Source organism: Rhyacophila brunnea, unplaced genomic scaffold (genome assembly GCF_057557595.1).
Source record: "Rhyacophila brunnea isolate RB1 unplaced genomic scaffold, BYU_Rbru_1.0 scaffold_6, whole genome shotgun sequence".
NCBI classification, from domain to species: Eukaryota; Metazoa; Arthropoda; class Insecta; order Trichoptera; family Rhyacophilidae; genus Rhyacophila; species Rhyacophila brunnea.
In genome coordinates, this window is record NW_028233276.1 from 15,113,631 (window position 1) to 15,133,760 (window position 20,130).

The 20,130-nt window shown below is 35.1% G+C and overlaps 2 protein-coding genes across 2 annotated transcripts in view; both read right to left on the reverse strand.

The window, feature by feature from the left end:
- Positions 1-587: 587 nt before the first annotated feature.
- On the reverse strand, positions 588-6,729 carry LOC147065264 (uncharacterized). The gene is made up of 2 exons (XM_085956961.1): positions 4,983-6,729; positions 588-682 (listed from the first exon to the last, which is right to left on the reverse strand). Exons 1-2 carry the CDS (start codon positions 6,727-6,729, stop codon positions 588-590), a joined length of 1,842 nt encoding a protein of 613 aa, XP_085813087.1.
- Positions 6,730-17,688: 10,959 nt separating this feature from the next.
- Positions 17,689-20,130, reverse strand: part of LOC147065265 (multidrug resistance protein homolog 49-like) — an 81,794-nt gene continuing 79,352 nt past the window's right edge. Inside the window, exons 24-25 of the mRNA XM_085956354.1 lie at positions 20,020-20,128; positions 17,689-19,471 (exon numbers count right to left, since the gene is read on the reverse strand). Coding sequence (XP_085812480.1) covers positions 19,389-19,471; positions 20,020-20,128 — 192 coding nt within the window. The 3' untranslated portion in view covers positions 17,689-19,388. The remainder of the gene's footprint in view (positions 19,472-20,019; positions 20,129-20,130) is intronic.

A 20,130-nucleotide genomic window follows, 5' to 3' on the forward strand; every position in this document is an offset into this window, starting at 1 on the left:
TGAGCAGTGTTTGGTTTCAAAATTAAGTAAGCAACTTGAGTCCTCATGTCCACCTCGTTTGCCTTTGCCTCGTGCCACAACACCAGCCTCATAACACGCAACCTTTTTTGTGAGTTCAAAAACAGTGAAATTGAAAACTGATAAAATAAAATATACCTACTCAAATTTCCGTGAACTGCATTTAAAACTTTTTGGAAGTCAAAATTCGCAGCTATAATTTTGCCGTATCATGGATTGAGCATCATATTTATCAGATAATTTCAACTGACGAGCAAGGTTCTTGCCATTTAAATGTTTGCCGTAAACTTGGAGTTGCTCCGTGGATGCTACTTGTAAGTTTTTGAGAATGTGACATTGGTCACATTGGTCCTTTTTAGGGACATGAAAACACAAACTAAAATTTTCATTGACTATGTCGATACTGCCTTTCCATTTGCGCTTTATGTGTGTAGGTATATTGTGGGTTTATACCATTCATTATAATTATAGCTCAAACAAACGGGTAAAATTCAGGTCAACACCTAAGTAAAGTTTGCTTGATCGCTGTCGAACATAATCTGATTCGACCGGTTGGGTAGACTTAACACTTAACGGTCCGGGAACGCCACATTGGCGTCCTTATCGAGCCGAACGTTACGATCCGGGGACGCCAACGTGGTGTTTTGACTTACGCATATCTTTACTGTGAAAAATAAATATGAAATTTAATATTTGGTTGCAAGATCTATCGACAGATGGTTGAATGACATGTGCAAGAAGTAAAATCACGATGGAAAAAAAATATTTCGCGGATTTTACAGAGATGGCGGACGTAATACCATTCAGTATTTTTTTGTACCTACACCATTTTTTTAATTAGTTACAAGCCCGTTTCTAGGCGGGTGAATCACGAGACATAAACAAAAAAGGTAATAAACACTCAATGTTATATTCCAGTGTCTTCACGATTTTTAGCTATGAAATTGCGTGCTATTTGATATTTTGTCTTTAATGGTTTACTACCCATGAAACGTCCACCATGCTTCATCATCCATGATAGAAATTTTAACTTGAAAATGAGAACAGTTATAAATGTGAACTTGTATCGCGTTGTGATTTTCGTTCGCTTTTTCGGGAGATTATTGCTTGTGTAACTGCATAAATAATAGCTATTATTATTTATATTTGTTGCACTAATTTCATTGAAAAAATAATTAACCTAAGTATATTTTAGCTAGGATATATATTTTTTATTAGTTTTATCTCCAAAAAAACTTTTTCAAATGGAGGACCAATCGTTTTTAGAGGAAAACTATGCGGATTGTATGTCAGATATTCCCAGTGACTGTGAAGATATCGGAGATTTTAGTGATATTGAAACAGACTCATTTGCTCCTTTGAGAACACGCCCACGTACAACTTATTTCGCGAGTGATTCTGATGATTCAGAAACTGAGGCCGACAATGATGGAACGATGATGATCCGCCGAGAGAGAACAAGCCATTTGAAGGATTATCAGGAGTAACATTTGACACTGATAATTTAAGTCCAGAAGCTAAATCTAAAAAATGAGTGGACATAACAATGTCGGAGTTAAAAAAGTGGTTCGGTTTGGTGATAATAATGGGCATTGTCAGAAAAGCGACTCAGTCTTATTGGTCGACAAATCCAATTACACTCACAGTTTGTGTGAAGTCTTTGTTATTTTATTATATTTGATAATCAGAGATATGAGTAGTCGCGCTAAAAATGAATTGATACGTATTCTATAGCGGTGTGAAACATTTTATATTTGAATATTTTATTACATTTTTTAATTAAAAAATAATATATTGTGATTGCTTTATATCAATAGGCTGTTTCCTTTACATTATATTTAACAAATTGAACTAATCTAATAACATATAATAAACAATTTACGAAAATTTACAAATTATATACTTTACCTTTATGGAACGCGGGCCAGAGGTTGACAAGTGTTGAATAAATGACACAATTTGATGCATTGATATATTTTAAGTATTTTCTGAAAATTTTATTGAAATATATCAATAGGTTCAAAAGTTATATCATTTTTAACTTCGTGATCGAAATTTGTTGATTTTCATTTAAAAATACCGGATGTTGGTGTAGGTACGTCGCGAAAATTCGCGGACCGTATAGTGTTAACATGGTCGGAAACACTGGTTTTCATATCATCAGTTGATACAAAATTGTAATTTTTGTGTCGACTTCGTTGACCAGTGGGTCTATTCTAGACTTATCGACCGCTAAAGTGATACAGTGATAGATATTATCAAACACGGTAGGTTTGTATCAAAGTATTAGCACTTATTATAACAATTACAATCAGTTGGTTGTAATTGTTGCAATAAGTGCTATATTTTAACAGCAGCAAGAGGTGCTAATACTTTGATACAAACCTACCCTAAGTTTGATAATATTTATCACTTCAGCGGTCGATAAGTACAGAATAGACCCACAGGTGTTAAAATGCAAGTTTCACAATCCACCTTGTCCCAAAGCTGTGAATACGAATTGGCCACAAATAGAGCTAGAAACTTTTTTTGCAGACTTTAACCAGCTCCATATTATTTTCATTTTGGTACTTCGTCAGATATTTAATGGTTAAATTTTGCCTCGACTGAGTTTCGGTAAAAACTCCGCGTTTCTTTTCCTTTATCGCCAATTTATCAACATATTCCCACTGTTTATTTCGATAACCCGAACCTTAACCGTTTAAATTAAGTTTTTTTTAAATTTTTGATTATAAAGTATTTATAAATATTATAGTTTATTGGAACAGTACCTCTTGAGGTGATTTTTCACAAAAATAGCGCTATATAAATCATCCAATTACTTTTATTATTACCCGTTTTGAGAGAATGTAGTCTGTTTGTAACAGCAACGTTGGCACTGGTCTCATTATCATCACAAATAGTGTCAAATAGTTCCATTATCATATTTTAATCAGCGCCTGGGTGACTCCGTAAAAATCGAAACAACTAAATAAACATGAATTTATAAAAGTTATCAAGCGTATAATGTCATAACTAAAATTGTATGTCGCCGTATAATACCGTAAGTACTACATACAATTTATTTTACTAATAGGTCATTCATGGACTGAAACCGTATGCGGTTTCGAACCGTGTGCCATACTAAGCTTATTTTTCCTGTTCACGGAAATATATTTTATTATTATAACCATCTGATCGTATCCGTTTATACCATACACTTACACTTAACAAATTTAGTGAAAATATATTTTCATGAACAAAAATCATAAGTTTAGTATGGCACACGGATCTAAGCCACATACGATTTCAATCCATGGATGGCCTATAAACTAAGCACTAAGCACGACGTAAATAACCATAAGTGAGATAGATACAATATTTTTTATCAGTTTATTCCGACGTAAAATATTACATACAATAATAGTTGCAACCAAATTGTTAATTGTAAATTAATTAAATTAAATATTACAATTTAAATTAATTAATTTAAATTGTAATTGTGTCAAACCAACCGATGTACTATTAATTATTAACTGTCCTATCGAGCCTAATCACATAATTTTTGTACACGCATAGATTTTCAATCAATTTTTGTATTATTTATACTTAAGTCCTGTAGGGGCATATTGCACAATATTTGTTGCCATCGTCTAGACTTCTTCTTTGTGGTATTTAATATTTACCAGACCATACAAAAAATACAATATAACCGAAAGTTCACAGTGGTAGTGATATATCACCTCCCGTCCGAAGTGAAGTATCGTAATTATTATTATTATTAAACTGGCGCTAGGGGCCGTTCAGGTCCATGGCCGACTGCACAACGTTTTTCCAGGCATCTCTGTCCAGCGCTCTCTCTTCCCAGTTGACTATCCCCAGCCTTTCCGCATCCCTTTGAATGTTGTCCGCCCATCTCCGTCGAGGGCGGCCAAGAGGTCGAGTGCCAGCTGGTGTGCCTTTGTAAATCCTATAGAGAGTTCTAGATCGTTCAGATCGTACAACGTGGCCCGCCCATCTGAGCCTTCTTGACCTCAGAATATTAGTGATTCTAGGTTGGTATCGGTCGAAGAGCTCAGCGTTTGTGCGGATGCGCCACCGGTGGTTCTCATTGACGGGTCCAAGTATTCTCCGGAGGATTCTGTTTTCAAACACTTGGAGCGCCTTTTCTTGTTTTTCTGTTAAACCCCACGTTTCACATCCATACATGACGATTGGCTTGATGACCACGTTATACACCCGGAATTTCGTTTTGATGGACAGCATTTTGGACCTGAACAGACGACTCAGCGCGAAGTACGCTGCATTTCCACTTCTCAGTCGGTCAGAGAGCTCTAGGGACATTTCATTTTTAGAGGTAATGTTGGAGCCCAAGTACTTGAAGAGAGAGGTTCTCTCGAACGAGGAGTTTCTTATTCCAATGTTTCCAGAGGGTTCAATGCCTCTTGTCATTTTCAAATACTTGGTCTTTCCCACATTTACTCGTAGATTCAACCTTTTCGCTGTGTCCTCCAGAGGAGTGAAAATATCTCTGACTTCTTCTTCAGATTCTCCGAGCACCACCAAATCATCTGCGTAGCCCAATATTTTATGGGACCCATTCAGGGTAACTCCACCTTCTGCTTTCAGAGCTTCTCTAACGGCTTTCTCTAAAGCTAAGTTGAACAGCATTGGTGATAAGGAGTCGCCTTGTTTTAGTCCTGCTGTCACCTTAAAAGATTCTGATATACTACCTTGCATATGAATTCTACTTCTGGATCCGTCCATGCATACTTTTATTATATTTATAAGTTTTGACGGTATTTCAAATTCTTTCAATATATTCCAGAGAGCTTCTCTATCAATAGAGTCATATGCGGTTTTAAAATCTACAAAGAGACAGTGTACATCTTGGGCGTATTCCCATTTCTTTTCAAAGATTTGGCGCAGTGTAAAGATTTGATCGGTAGTACTGCGGTTTCGTCTAAAGCCGCATTGGTAGTCACCAAGAATGTTTTCGGCATATGGTAGAATTCTTTCGAGAATAATGTTCGACAGAACTTTGTATGCAGTAGGAAGAAGAGAGATGCCACGGTAGTTTGCACAGTTGAGTTTGTCCCCTTTCTTGAAGATAGGACAGACCAGTGATTCTTTCCATGCTTCAGGGATCTTTTCTTCCTCCCATATTTGTTGCAGTAGCTCAAGCATGGCACTAAGAAAGGTTTCTCCTCCATGCTTGAGAAGCTCCGATGGAATATTATCGTTTCCTGCCGATTTGTTATTCTTTAAATAACTCAGTGCTCCCATCAACTCTGCCTTATTTGGTGGCGGTATAAGAGGTTCTGCTGTCGCGATTTCTGGCGATTCCAAAGGTTCATCTGGTACAGAGCGTTGAAGTAAGTTTTCAAAATGGGACTTCCATATGTTTAGCACTTGCTCTTTGTTTGCCACTATCTGACCCTGTTGATCTTTGATTTGTAGCGTGCTAGGTTGAAAGCCTCTTTTTTCAAAGCTCACTTTCGAGAAGAATGATCGAGTTTTATTTCGTTTTGCTTCTTCTTCCATCTGCTCAAAATTACTTTTGATGAAGCTTCGTTTGCACTTTCTCAGATGCTTTCGGACATTTTTGCACGTCTCGCTATATCGTTTCTGTGCTTCTTCGCTCTGCGTATTTTGCAGATAGAGCGCTCTTTCTGCTCTTCTCTCCTCCACCATTTGTCGGCAAGTGTCGTCGTACCAAGGGCACTTTACTTTCTTGGGTGCCAGTCCTATCGAGACTTCCGCAGCTTTTACCATTCCTTCTTTTAGTCTCTTCCACCTCTCATCGATACTCCAGGCTTCTCCTTCGGTGAGTTTTCCGATTTGGTTTTTTAACTCTTTTCTGTAGCTATCTCTTCCGTTTGGAGTTGTCAGCTTTTCTATATGGTACTTCACTCTCGTCTTCGCATTTGCGTGGGCTGTCTTTTTAAGTTTTTCCCTAAAGGTTGCTATCGATAAGTTGTGGTCCGTATCACAGTCAGCGCCTCTGTAGCTTCGAATGTTTTCAATAGCTTTATGGTGTCGTCTATCAATTAGAAAATGGTCAATCTGGTTAAAGGTCTTCCTGTCCCTTGAATTCCAAGTCACTTTATGTATATTTTTACGAGGGAAAGTGGTACTTCGGGCGATTAAGTTTTTGGCGCTGCAGAAGAGAGCCACTTTTTTACCATTTTCGTTAGAATGATCATGTAGGCTCTCTTTTCCAATAAAGGGTCTGAATACAGCTTCCTTCCCTATTTTCGCATTGAAGTCTCCTAGCACACATTTGATATCATGTCCCGGTAGCCTGTCAAAAGTCGCTTCAAGGAGATCATAGAAATTATCCTTTTCGGCCTCTTCTGAAGTCTCTGTCGGGGCATGTACATTCACAAGTGATATATTAAACCATCTTCCTTTGATTCTGAGCACACATATGCGCTCGTTTACGGGTTCAAAAGAAAGTATAGCATCTGCTACTTCTCTAGCGACCACAAAACCTGTTCCGAAAACATGTTTCCCCTCTGTGTTTCCGCTATAGTAGATAACATGCTGTCCGACTATAAGTTCTCCGCTATCCGGCCAACGGGTTTCCTGGATGGCGGTAATTTGGACCTTATATTTTGACAGTTCTTCCACTAGGTTTTGAGTTGCGCCAGCTCGGTATAGGCTGAGTACGTTCCAAAATCCTATTCGTAGTCCATTTTTCGGTCCGGGTCGTCTAGAAGCGGTTGCCATATGTCCGAGGCATTGTGTAGTATTAGTAACCTTTGGTGATTTCACGGGAGAGAGTGGTTAACCCTCTGCCCAACCCCCAACCTGGAGGGCCAGGTCTGTTGGTCCGCGGGAGATATTTTATTTTTCTCCTACCCTTGATTAGGGCATTCTCCTATCCGCCACCTGGAGACGCGCTCTCTAGGGGTTACAGACTCCCCCGAGAGGAAGTATCGTAATTGGCAGTTACAATACACCCGCGCGCTTCCCGCGTATAGTGTTGCTAAATATGTTACCATAATTTAAGTCATAAAAATTTCAAGAAATTTGAGATACAATAATATGCAATGCTTGAAAATCGCACTTATAATACGAATTTAAAAATTCTGTAAATGGCATCATAAGTAATACGTACTATGGATACGAAAAATGGTAAAAAGTGAAAAACGTAATTTTGTCAGTTACAATACTATACGTAGGAGGTGTCGAGATATTGAAATTTTATAAATAAAAAAAAACAAATTTTCTATAGTTAATTTCACTTTATTAGATACAGCAACAAAAACAATCACTACATAACCATAAAAAATATAGCGTGGGGTATTAATATATTAGGTAATAAAACACTGTTTTATTCAACGGTACCAATTTTATAATATTGAACATGCATAATTTGAAAATATCTCATGCATAAAATATTACCCACTAGAAGAAAATCATTTTTGAAAAAAAATACGACTACCGACGGGACATGCACCTGTAACTGCTGGATTCACGAGCCAGTGTGCTTTTTCAATTAAGCTACAAGCGGCTTAATTATGACAATTTTAACTAGTAGTTCTTTCATTAAATGTTTATCAAATTACGTTAATAATGTTAGCTATCGGTTTTTGTGTATTAAATTAAGGTAAATGCCATAATTACATGGTATATGCATGAGATGTTTTCAAATTATGTATGTTCGGTGGTCTAATAATACAAATTGATAAGTGACATAATATCATCAGTGTTTTATAAAACGAGCGAATTAACTTAAATGCTATTTTACAGGAGGATTTTAAACTTTTGACATTTATTTATTAATTACCTGTGGATGATTATGTGTCTAAACAAGTATATACCAAATAAAGCTTATAAAGAATACTGTCATTATAATAGGTTTTATAATTTCACACAAATTCGCCGTTTTTACACAACAAAGCTAGTGAGGTACATATTGTTTTTCATTAAAATCTCAATTTCACCAAAATGGTTGATTTGCCCTTCTTACAAAACACCGACAAATATGAAGCTATTAGTTTCAAAATCAGTTACCTGTATCTTCTGCCATTTTGAGATAATCACAAAAAAGCATATTTAGGATTGAATATTTATTTTCTTTTTTTAGAAAAGTCAATAGCTAAATTAAATAATTAAAATTTAAAAAAAAAACCATGTTCAAAGTTAGTCGAAAAATAGAAAAAATGGTGACTGATAATATAACCGATTTTCAATTCACCCCCCACCCCAATTAATACTATTATATCGACAAATGGAGTGAATTTGATATTTAATGAATGGTAAAAGTCAAATCTAACAAAAAATACGTAATATTATTACATGTGCAATTTCACACAATATGTAATGACTTAATGATAATTATGTAGTGCCAAAATCATATTAAAAAATGTTTAAAAACCTTACTAATGATTTACAATATATACCTCTTCCTTCATGAGGCGACCAGATTGTAGAGCCAATGAAAATATACATAATATATATGTTCATTAGATTTAAAATTCAGCCAAATCCACATTTTGGATTGTTTGATTTATATGTCAGTTGCTGTAGAATTACGGTTTTCTAACATTTCTTCATTTTCAAAATTTGACTTAATCCTATAACATGTAAATCAAAGTCAAAATTCAGCATTTTTTTCATCCACCCAACTTCTCATAAACCCAACCATATCCATTTAGGCCAATCCACTGACCACTAATATAAAAAAATGCAAATTACATATTAATTAATAATGTGGAACTTATTAAGATTACGTATGCATGTTATATTTAGAATGCTATAATCGATCATCTTTATAATTGCACATGAAGAAATGAAAAAGTTGTTTTTCTCCGGTTCATCCATTTTGGACTTGGCTGAATTTGAAATCTAACGACACATATTTATATATATATATATATATCGACACCTAACGTATAAGGTCGGAGCTGCAAAATGGTAACTTTTCAGTAGCATGATTTCAATAAATTTTAATAACACCACAACATTAATTTAAATGCTGAAATCGTATTTTTTTAGTTATGCCTATAAAATATTGATTGAATTATTGTTTCTTTTTTCTTCAATGTTATCATTTTATTATCTTTAAAATTATTTAATAAAGGCAATTAAGTCAAAATAGTCAAAAACGCAATTCTGACTAGAGATGGGAAAACTGGTCGATTTTGAGGACTAAGTATACTTTCTACCAGTATAAAAAAATACTTAGTATCAAAACTTGTTCCAAAATACTTACTTAATAGTATTTAGAATACTATATAGAGCGTTTGGCGTGCGTATGCGACATAAGTCTTGTACTAAACTTGAACTAAAACTTAACTCCATTAGTATTTGAAATATTGGCTTCAATAGAATCACTCAAAATACACTGAGCTGGGCTTTTCGAAATGTCCCATTTATTATAAAATTTTAAACACATGTTAAATTTATGAGTTGTTATGTTGTGTTATAATATTCTTGTTAACGTAAAATGAACAACAATGATTTTTTTATTGTAAACTGCATCAGCTCAGTTACCTCACCACATTTCAGAGGGATAATATGCTGCTACAGAAAATTTATGAACTATTGTTCATACATAATGATACACCCCTGTTACAGGCGGGCTTCTCCCGGTGTAAAATAATCATTTAGTAGCTTAAGTCGAAACGTAACCCTGACCTCTAGAAACGGCTTCATAAAACATCTAATCTGATTCCTTGCTCAACCACGTAAGTATTTTTTATTCATATGTAAAGGCCTTCGTCCGGTGTGTGAAAATCGCATATTGGGCGGAGGTGTAATTAAGATAAATTTAATTTAATTTAAAAAGTATAAATGATGATGGATGAAAGCGATAATTTTAAGACTAAATTTAAGTATTTAAATATAATAAATTTTGCCGCGCATTGTGCGTGAAATCCTCGCGCGCCGGCGCCAGGGTCAGGCTCGTGATTCGCCGAATCAAAGATCATGCGATAAAATTTGGCCAATCACGAGAGTCGTTTTTGCTGGACGGCGTCGGTACGCGAAATTTAAAAAAAAAAAAGAAATGGAGTAAGCGTCCCCTTTCCGACATATACGGACCTGCGTAACTAATTGTAAAAACCTAAACATGTAAAGAAAGTGTAAAATATAAGGAATACCAAGTTACACGAGACAGACGTGGTTTTATTTAATTCCACCCTCAAATATATCGTACTTTTTTTTTTGTGAATCCGGGGTTCGATGGACACCTGAGCTAGCCGCTGGAACCCCGGGGATCTCAATGGCGCCTTGGCAACGTGAAGCTCGAAGAATCGCATGGATTCTTCCGAACCCGCGAAATAAAATTTACGCCCGCGAACGCTAAATAAAAGTTTATGATCCAGGAGCCGGAACAACCAAGAAATGGTTAACTAAAAAGTGGACTCCGACGTGACCCTTATCAAAGAAGAAGTGCTGTCTCCAACATCAAACCGGGAGAGCCCTCCTCTGGTCTTCGAAGACAGTCCACATACGGAGCTGACCGCGCCTAGCGTCGTGCTGGAGACCGTAGCACCAGCGCGTCTCCAGTACGACGAATGGCTGCACAAATCCCACCTATGGAGACCAGACACATCATCGACGGTATCCAGCGAAGAGGGCTCGTAGAGGCCACGGCCCACTCACGACGAAAAACGGCGAGCAAAATGCCGATTTTCCTAGGGTATCACTAACATGTCGTGTACCCTAGTCGACCACGGGATGTTCGGTGAGGAGAGAAAAAGGAAACGCGAGGCCAGGGAGCCTCACAAGAGGGCTGAAAAGGCGCGCAAGCTGAGAGGAATCAAAGAAGCTGTGCGGGCGCAGGCTCGACCACGAGGAGATGAAGCAGGACCAGTCGCCAACCCTCGAGTCAAGGGTGAACGCCGAGTTCCTGTTGGAAGTGAAATGTGTAGATTATACGAATAAAACATCCGGAAATTCTTCTAATTACGGATACAAAGTTAATTAAGGACCCACTTTCTGAGCCTTGTAAACTTAAGTTCATTAGTAAGAAAAATGTACATTCTAGTTTTAAAAATAACGCTTCGCAGAGTGACGCCAATTCTTTCCGTTCAAATAAAGTAAATATGAATGAATTCGAAAACACTAACATTGAAAATCGCAAACAATTTTATAAACGGGAAAGAGGATATTCTACAGTAGCGCGAAACCTGTTTCAAAGTTACGCCGTGTTAATCATTTGAATCCAAAGAGAAACGAAGAAAATAGTATACGATCGTCACTATTATTTCTTTACAAATTACCAATCGTAAATTTAACACAGCGAAAACGGAACGGGAATAATACGGCATCACTCGACGAAGTGTATATTATAGTTGATAAGTGAAATTTTAATAATACGTTAAAATTAGGTATAAGAGGATGAAAGTAGAGATTGTATGCTTGTGATAAAAAAAAAAATGAGTCAATAAGCCGTAAATTTCTCAACGGGGTTTCAATAATGAAAAAAAAAATAATAATAATAAAACGTGAGAGGCACCGCAAATCGGCGCGGCGCGCCTTTGGAATAGGATGTCGGGCGCGTAAAACGAAACAACAATTTTTTTTTTAAATAAAATGGGTTTCACTAAAAATAAAGTTAATTACACCGTTTTAAGTGTACTGATTCAGAAATAAATATAATGAGAGGGTGGAATATTTCAATTTTTAATATCAATGTGATTTATACAGTCAATACAATGTTGCAAAATAATTATGGGTATTAGGGTAAAATATTAAAAGTGATAGTAAGTACCATAAGTACAATGGGAAGATTTTATATAAAATTAGTAGCTATTTAATGTATGGGGTAGGAGTAATTAATAAAGTAAATTCGAATAAATTTAAAGTACAGGAAGTCTAATGAACGAATAAATTACTAAAGAAAGAAAAAGAATAAATACAGATGAAGACAATTTGGAAGCACAAAGGGAGCCACCTCTCGAAGTAAGCGCATCCAAAGGCAGCGTAGCCGAAAATTCATGATACCAAAGCTTGATGGTGTGGAGAGTGCGCACTCTCCTTTCTCGCGCAGGTTCATGGAGAGACTAGGGACGTGACGCCTGAAAGATATCGTGAAACAACAAGAGGTACCTCCGAAGTGTAACCATCTATAAAAAAAAAAAGAAAGGGAAAAGGATACTTATTGTGAAAATCCATCCTAGTACCTGTGGGAAAGCCGTGCCGCCGTCAACGAGCCTGGCCGTTGTACCGCTATACGATGCCTTGCCCGCAGTAATAGGAACAGATGGAGACACAGTACCTGTCCATCTATGAGGTGATACTCCAGAGACCAGCAGATCAGTGGAAAACTTTCCACAGAAAAATATCCGCTGCTCGGAACGAGCCTGGCTCAATAGTAACGCCACTACCACGCCCTGGTTGCAAAGGCAGACGACGCCAAACGAGGCACGCTCCTATTGCACCAGAAGAAGAAAAACGTAACAGGAAACTATAATTCCGAACGAGGGCCAAACGTCTACAAATGTAGCCTCTCGGAATACAAAAAAACTGGACAGCCCAAGAGTCGAAGACTATAGCTCCACGACCCCTCCGCTGACTAGTATAAAAGAACGAGAAGAATAACAAAAACATTACGAAAACAAAATAAACGCATGACATTACAGGAGAAAAATAAAATAATAATAAATTATGACAAATGATAATAAGAAAGGAAAATAAATCAAACTCTGACTTATTCAGGAGCATTGCTTTGAGCAGGAAAATAGTAATTAAAATAAATATAGAAACAATACGTAAAGTTAGTTGTTTTTTTTTTTTTTTGTTAGAATAGTTAGATTGTAGTTGAATTTTTTTTATAAACTGTTATTATGCTATGTACTTAACGGATGAACAAGGAATTGGATGGGTGGCCGATGAGATCAGGGCGTACCTTTCGACTTTAATCCAGATGGGGCGAATTGATACACCCCTGTTACAGGCGGGCTTCTCCCGGCGTAAAATAATCATTTAGTAGCTTAAGTCGAAACGTAACCCTGACCTCTAGAAACGGCTTCATAAAACATCTAATCTGATTCCTTGCTCAACCACGTAAGTATTTTTTATTCATATGTAAAGGCCTTCGTCCGGTGTGTGAAAATCGCATATTGGGCGGAGGTGTAATTAAGATAAATTTAATTTAATTTAAAAAGTATAAATGATGATGGATGAAAGCGATAATTTTAAGACTAAATATAAGTATTTAAATATAATAAATTTTGCCGCGCATTGTGCGTGAAATCCTCGCGCGCCGGCGCCAGGGTCAGGCTCGTGATTCGCCGAATCAAAGATCATGCGATAAAATTTGGCCAATCACGAGAGTCGTTTTTGCTGGACGGCGTCGGTACGCGAAATTTAAAAAAAAAAAAAGGAATGGAGTAAGCGTCCCTTTTCCGACATATACGGACCTGCGTAACTAATTGTAAAAACCTAAACATGTAAAGAAAGTGTAAAATATAAGGAATACCAAGTTACACGAGACAGACGTGGTTTTATTTAATTCCACCTTCAAATATATCGTACTTTTCTTTTGTGAATCCGGGGTTCGATGGACACCTGAGCTAGCCGCTGGAACCCCGGGGATCTCAATAAGATGATGTCATTTGCATGCAAAGACTAATAAATTAAAATATAATTGTACTGATGTGCTATCTCGCTCACACGCATTTAATGTCAATAGTATTGAAAGTCTACCAACTAGCCATCGAAATTCGCGATGATATCATCACAAGTTTATTGGGCCGCACATACTGATTATGGGTAGTTTCATCCGATACTTGAGTACACAAACTGGTGACAGTATTTCCAACTCACCTCTAGATAGGAGATGTCAATATATTTATTAGAAAAAGGTAATTTATCAGCTAATAGCAACAGGCACATTGAACTAATTCGAAAATAAAATATACCTGCAACAAAAAACAAAGAAAATAGTATTATGTAAGTACAAAAATGTTATTTACCACTAATACTCAATTGCGGACTTATCAGTTTATGTTATTAGACATCTCATATGATTTTTATAGACAAACAATATTATAATTTGTGTAGCAATTATAAAAAAGTAACACAGATAACACTTAGAGAATTAGAGATTATCACTAGAGAAATATATTCGTTTCAATAGCTTCCCTACCTTTTATAATATAACCAATAAGCATTATAGCATGTGTACACGTGCATAAATTTACTGGCAGCAATAATGTGTATTTTAAACTATCGTGACAATAACTAATTACACGTAAAAGTGCTGACTGTCTCTCCGATCTCATTCTTCAAGAGTACGCGAGATGCGGTGTTGTCAGTTTACGGTAGTATTGGACATGTCGTAAAAATCGGTTAACCTCAAAATGAGTCTCACCGCTGTGTAGTTCGTTTTTACGCAACTGTAGTATGAAAATTCAGAAGCTACTGAACTTTTTTGACTCATGTAAGTATGCAATCTTGCAACTTGCATGACAATACGTGTTTACATGTGCATTTTCTTGTTATGGCCGCGATAATACGTACTGTCAGCAGTAAATCCGTGCACGTGTTAATGGGGATTATTAGTCTTAGATATATTCTTATATTTTAGGTGACACTCCATAATAAGTATTATTAGCGTATATAAGTATTATTAGCGTATATAAGTGAGGTCCCAGTTACTTATACATAAGGGTGGCAAGTTGTAGATTTCACTCATGTCATTTCATTATTCTTCATACGTATTATAAATAAATAAATAAAAACAATATCAACTATTTATTAGGTAACAGAATAATGACAATGTATTTGTTAAAGTACACCAGCCGCAAACAGATATCAAATAAGTATTGTGGGTAATTTAAAATAGAAAAAACAAACCAAACCGTATCCTAGGAATAGGACATCTACTAAATAAATTGTCCTAGGTTTTGGTTAAATTTATATCCATTTGGCGCAAGTACTAGTAAAGTTTCTCAAATAAAGTTTAATGAAATGAATACTTCAATCTCATGTCATATTTTTGCCTTGTAAATATTGGAAATATCACAATCAATATCAGACTGATGTAGGTAAAAGTCAAAGAATGACGGATAATTTCTGAATGTACCAGTCATGGGAACAATCCATTTGTACATTTGTACGAATGCACAGTTATTAGTCCATTTGTCAAGTATGCCTTAAGAATATAATTTATCTATCACTGGGTATTATTAACCACACATAAAATGAGTCTAGGACAATTCGGCGCCGGGACAACTGGGCGCCACGCAATCGAATAAAATTCGAAAAGAAATAGACGTTCGTGAATTATAGGTACTTTTGAAATGTATTATATTATTTATATTTAAAATATTATTTAATACTTTGTGAGGATTTAAATATAAACACGTAAATAATGATTTAATTGTGCATAAAGTTCCAACAAGAAGAGAATTATTTTATTTTTATATAAAGTCTCAGGCATGATAATTCTCAATCCGCAATAAAAAACATTATATTAAAAGCAAAATGTATTAAAACTACTAAGTAGTATATAGAAACTGATTAAAATTCCTCGTCTACTTTCTGTATAAAATCGTAACAAACGTCTATTTATTTCATTCGACAGTGCGGCGCCCAATTATCCTGGCATTTAGTTGTCCCGTTCCCCATAAAACTTATTAATTAATATGACACACATTTCGTTCATATCGTAAACTTTGTATCAAGATTAGTACTCTGTTTGGTGAGGAAATAAATATTGTATCAGAGCCAACAACCTGATGCAACTGGGCAAGAAGGAGATGGTATGTTCTTACTTATATACTTGATAAAGTTTACTATGCGAATGAAACATTCATTATAAGAATGTGACAATTTGTGTACTATGTACGGATGTAAATTTTAATTGATACCTTTTAAGTACTTTATATATTCGTCAAGTCTCAATGTGACTTTTACAATCATTGCGTCTGCAATACTCACTATGTTGCTGTTTTCTCTATTTAGAATTATATAAATAATGGTATGTATCATAGATATTTTGGTATTACCAACATACATAATATTCTAAAAAAATAAAACCAAAATTTCTATCTATCTTTTATGCCCATATTTAAGAGATAAAACATGATTAACTTATCATTTTTATTGAAATCAATTGAAAATTTACCCTGAACAGTAAACTCTTAATTGTCAGGTTCTCATATTATCTGTGCAGGGTATCAAATAAAACTATATACCTAATAATTCTTTGAAGAAATCATACTGAAAATCATTAACCTTTTCTATGCCTCATGGTATTACTATGGCAGTATCTGACAAGTTTTTTAACGACACACGTTGAATGTAGAGCGTAGCTCTTGCTAAAATCGCTGTAATACCAATGACTTAGTATTTCATAATTATTCAAACAGATGTCAATGTGTATTTAATTTTTTATTAATGCAAATCAATTGACAGTGGCTAGTAATTTGAATTTAAAGTCAGACGAGATGACTCGCGAAATTTGATGACCTCATAGAGCGAGAAAACTTGCTAAAGGCATAGAACCGGTTAAAAAATTCTCAAAAACAAATAAATAATACATATTAAACATGTAAAATAATTTAGTCTTCATTAGAAATATGTAATTATGTTTTAAAACAAAATAAAAACAGTTTGGATTATCCGTGTTTTTCGATTATCCGTTCCCCCATTCCACCATTAGCCTGGATAATCAAGACTTTGCTGTATTAACATTAATAATAATTTACTGAAGTATTTCTTTTATGACACCCAGTTTGTGATCATAGTTTTTATCAATAATAAAATATTAAGTAATAAATAATAAAAATAATGTAATTAATAGTTCAGAAGAACACGGTTATCCATGTATAATAATTAAGTACTAAATTGTAAATACATATATCACAATATTATATTGTCATTTCTGTGGTCTGTATTTTAAGTGACCACTCACACAGAGAATCAACATAATCTCAAAATGGCATGCCCAATTAATCTCGCACAGATTTGATCACTATCGACCCGACTGTCAAATAGCCAAAAAAAAATTAACCAAATATCATCAAACTAAGCAGCAATTTTGTAGTGGAGCTTAGAAAAACTATGTAAACGAAAATGTTGGGTGTATCTGTGAATTATTAAAGATTTTTCTCAATGCATAGTGCATATCTCTTGTTGTAAGAAATATTTCTCAATCTATCGTTTGAAAAAAAAACTATATTTACAGCCAATACCTCGATACTGCACGAGATAAGCATTGGTGAAAGATTGTTCTTTATGTAAGTGAGTCGTATTATGCGATTCTTCGGACACTATGCTGTGGGCCCAGAAAGACTCGTAAAGTTAATTGTTTCGGGCAGTGTGCCGAGTAAAACGGGCAGAGGGCGAACACCAGTGGGGTGGAGTGACCAAACTAATTAAGGAATTAGCTGGCAAACCTATAGCAACCATCACGAGGAATATGGAAAGATGGAGAAAGCTGATCCAGAATATTGCAGTACTTATTCTAGAATGATTACAATTCTGTCATTAGGGTGATGCCGAGGAATAGACCATCACTGGGCATGTTGTACTGTTTGACTTAATGGCAACTTAAACGGAAAGCGACAAACATACCGAGTTAGTAGTGAGTGCTAATGACTTTTTTTGTCAATCAACAGAATCGAGTTAACCCTTGCCACCCAAATAGATGGAATCTAAACAACGCATGAAATCTGTGAATTTTTTTGTTTACTCTGGTTAAATGATTCTAATATTTTTTTTGTTGGAATATCTGATTTTGGAATTTTATATAAACCAATATTTACCACGTAGATTTATAAATGAATAGTAAGATGTCAATTTTAGCATATGTGTATATCAACTTAATTATGTATATGTATAAAGTTGAACAATTGGGGTTGCATTAAGCTTGTATGTGCGAGGCCACTAAGTATACATTCATAATAATATCCAACCCTGGTGGGTGAAAATTGTAATTACATTAATATTTCATAGTACCTACCTATATAATTTTTTTTGTAAATATATCTGTTTGTCTAAGTACTATGTACCTAATTCAAAAATGACTCACTGTATTTTATCAGTGCAGTCTTAATATAAATAATAAGTATTATAGCACCAATTGGCAATGGATTATGGAAGTGCTGAAAAGGCAAGTTATATCGGAACACATTCCATGTAGACACCTAAGAATATATTTTTATTGATAGGTTAGTGCACAGATGTTGTATAAACAAATATATTATATTTGGCTGACAACACTGATAAATTACAAATTAAGCAACACTCGTCTTTCACCATCACAAAGAAATACTCAATGTCCCATTCGTCGAGAAAGTTATCGGTTTTGGGCACTAATTGCATCAGACCAGGAAACTGGCTTACCCTACTGGGTGTGATATAACAGGCTAAATATCTCGAGTGTGGAAAAGTATGGGATAAACTTAAAGACATGTTAGTTAATAATATACATTTTAGTTTATCACGTTAATGTAGCGTGCTTTCAATCATTGGGAATAGTCGATGCGGTTTTTTTACTTGGGTTTTATGGTGGTCAGGCCATAAACTACCCTGCTTCAGAACTTTGGTCCATGGCGACGGCTTTTACATTTCTATTTATTAATCTGTTCTGTGCATCAGACTATTCGCCTTCTATGTGACGTTAAGAGGAAACTATGCCTCAGTTTAGAGCATGGGGATTCATATCTCTTTCCCTCACTCCTACGCCAAGGAGTGAGAATGATGTATATTACGAGAGTAATGTATTACGAATCAAGTGATACGATGAGGTCACGGTAATGGTAAATTTAAAAATGATTTTGATAATATTATACTCTGGTTAATTAAAAAAAAAAAAGAAAATGTCCCTTTGAAAAGGACGAAACCGGTCCAAAATTTAATTAATAAAGTGGAATAAATACTATAAAATTGTGTTTTATTTAATTAAATAAATAATTAATCAAAAAAAAAAAAAAATGGTTCATGCTTCCTCTTTGAAATCACAATGAAATTAGATTATATTACAACTGAATATGCACACCTTTTAAATTTTCACAATTAAATACTGCGATCGACGCACAATGGACATGCACATTGTAAAATAACTCAATTTCGGTAACGACTGGACATACGCAATCTGTGCACTAACCATCTAGACATAGTATTACAACATTAAGTACTGGTAAAAAAAAATAGTATGAGTGTCCTATGGACTAATTATCTCAATTTACAACTTACCTCTTGGAGTGTAAGTTTTAAAATTGAATTACAATACAATGGAATCAATTATTTTTATTAATACTACATTTTGAATAATAGTCATGCACAAAGTGTAACCCATAAGCCGTATGTGGCCCTTAATGGTATTTAACTAAAATACAGCTAAATCGCCCATATTGATCAAAAAGTTGTGCATCACTGGCTGTGTTAAAATTCGTCTAACTATAGTAAGTGTAAGGACACATTTATGATTGAATTTTTTGTAGATCTGCGTAGAAACCTTTCATTGCCAATAATTCATTGTGCCTTCCTTTCTCCACTATTCGTCCTGTTGAAAGAAAACAAAGATATTAATTAACAGCATAACAGTCCCGGTGCCGTATAACAGCCGAAAATGAAAAGTTTGGGGCATCTCTATGAGCTAAGTCTGAATAATCTGTAGACTTTAGAGATTAATATGTCATGGTCATATAAAATATATTTTTACCGTAAAAGGGTAATATTATAAACGCCGTCGTTTGAAATTGAGAATAAAGCGATATTTTAGTACAGCAGATGTTCGTGATTATAATTTTTTTTAATTATTCTTTTGTTATAGATTCACCAGTATAAGATGTGGTAAGTCGAATAAGTATTAAAATGTGGATAAATGCTGAAATTTGCTTTTTTTAGGAATGGATGTTATTGTTTTATTAATTATCTATACATGATCGTTTCGAAACATGTTTGACTTGCACTGGAATCCAAACATATACATTATAATGCAAATGTAGCCTGCGAAAGGACAAACTGCTTTAAGTATTGTTACAATGCAGCCAAATAGACTGCACCATAATTATTTTGAATATGTCGATGAATGACAACAATGAGATTTACCTTTGTCTATGACACATATAACATCAGCATTCTGTATGGTAGATAATCTATGGGCGATTGTTATGCAAGTGCGGCCCTCTTTCGCTGCGTCTAAAGCTTGCTGTACCAACT

Excerpts from the sequence above, each read along its gene's own strand:
- LOC147065264 (XM_085956961.1), bottom strand. The coding sequence starts at position 6,729 with ATGGCAACCGCTTCTAGACGACCCGGACCGAAAAATGGACTACGAATA. Across the intron at positions 683-4,982 it reads ATATGCCGAAAACATTCTTG|TAAAGATATGCGTAAGTCAA; the intron begins GTGACTACCAAT and ends TATTTTTCACAG.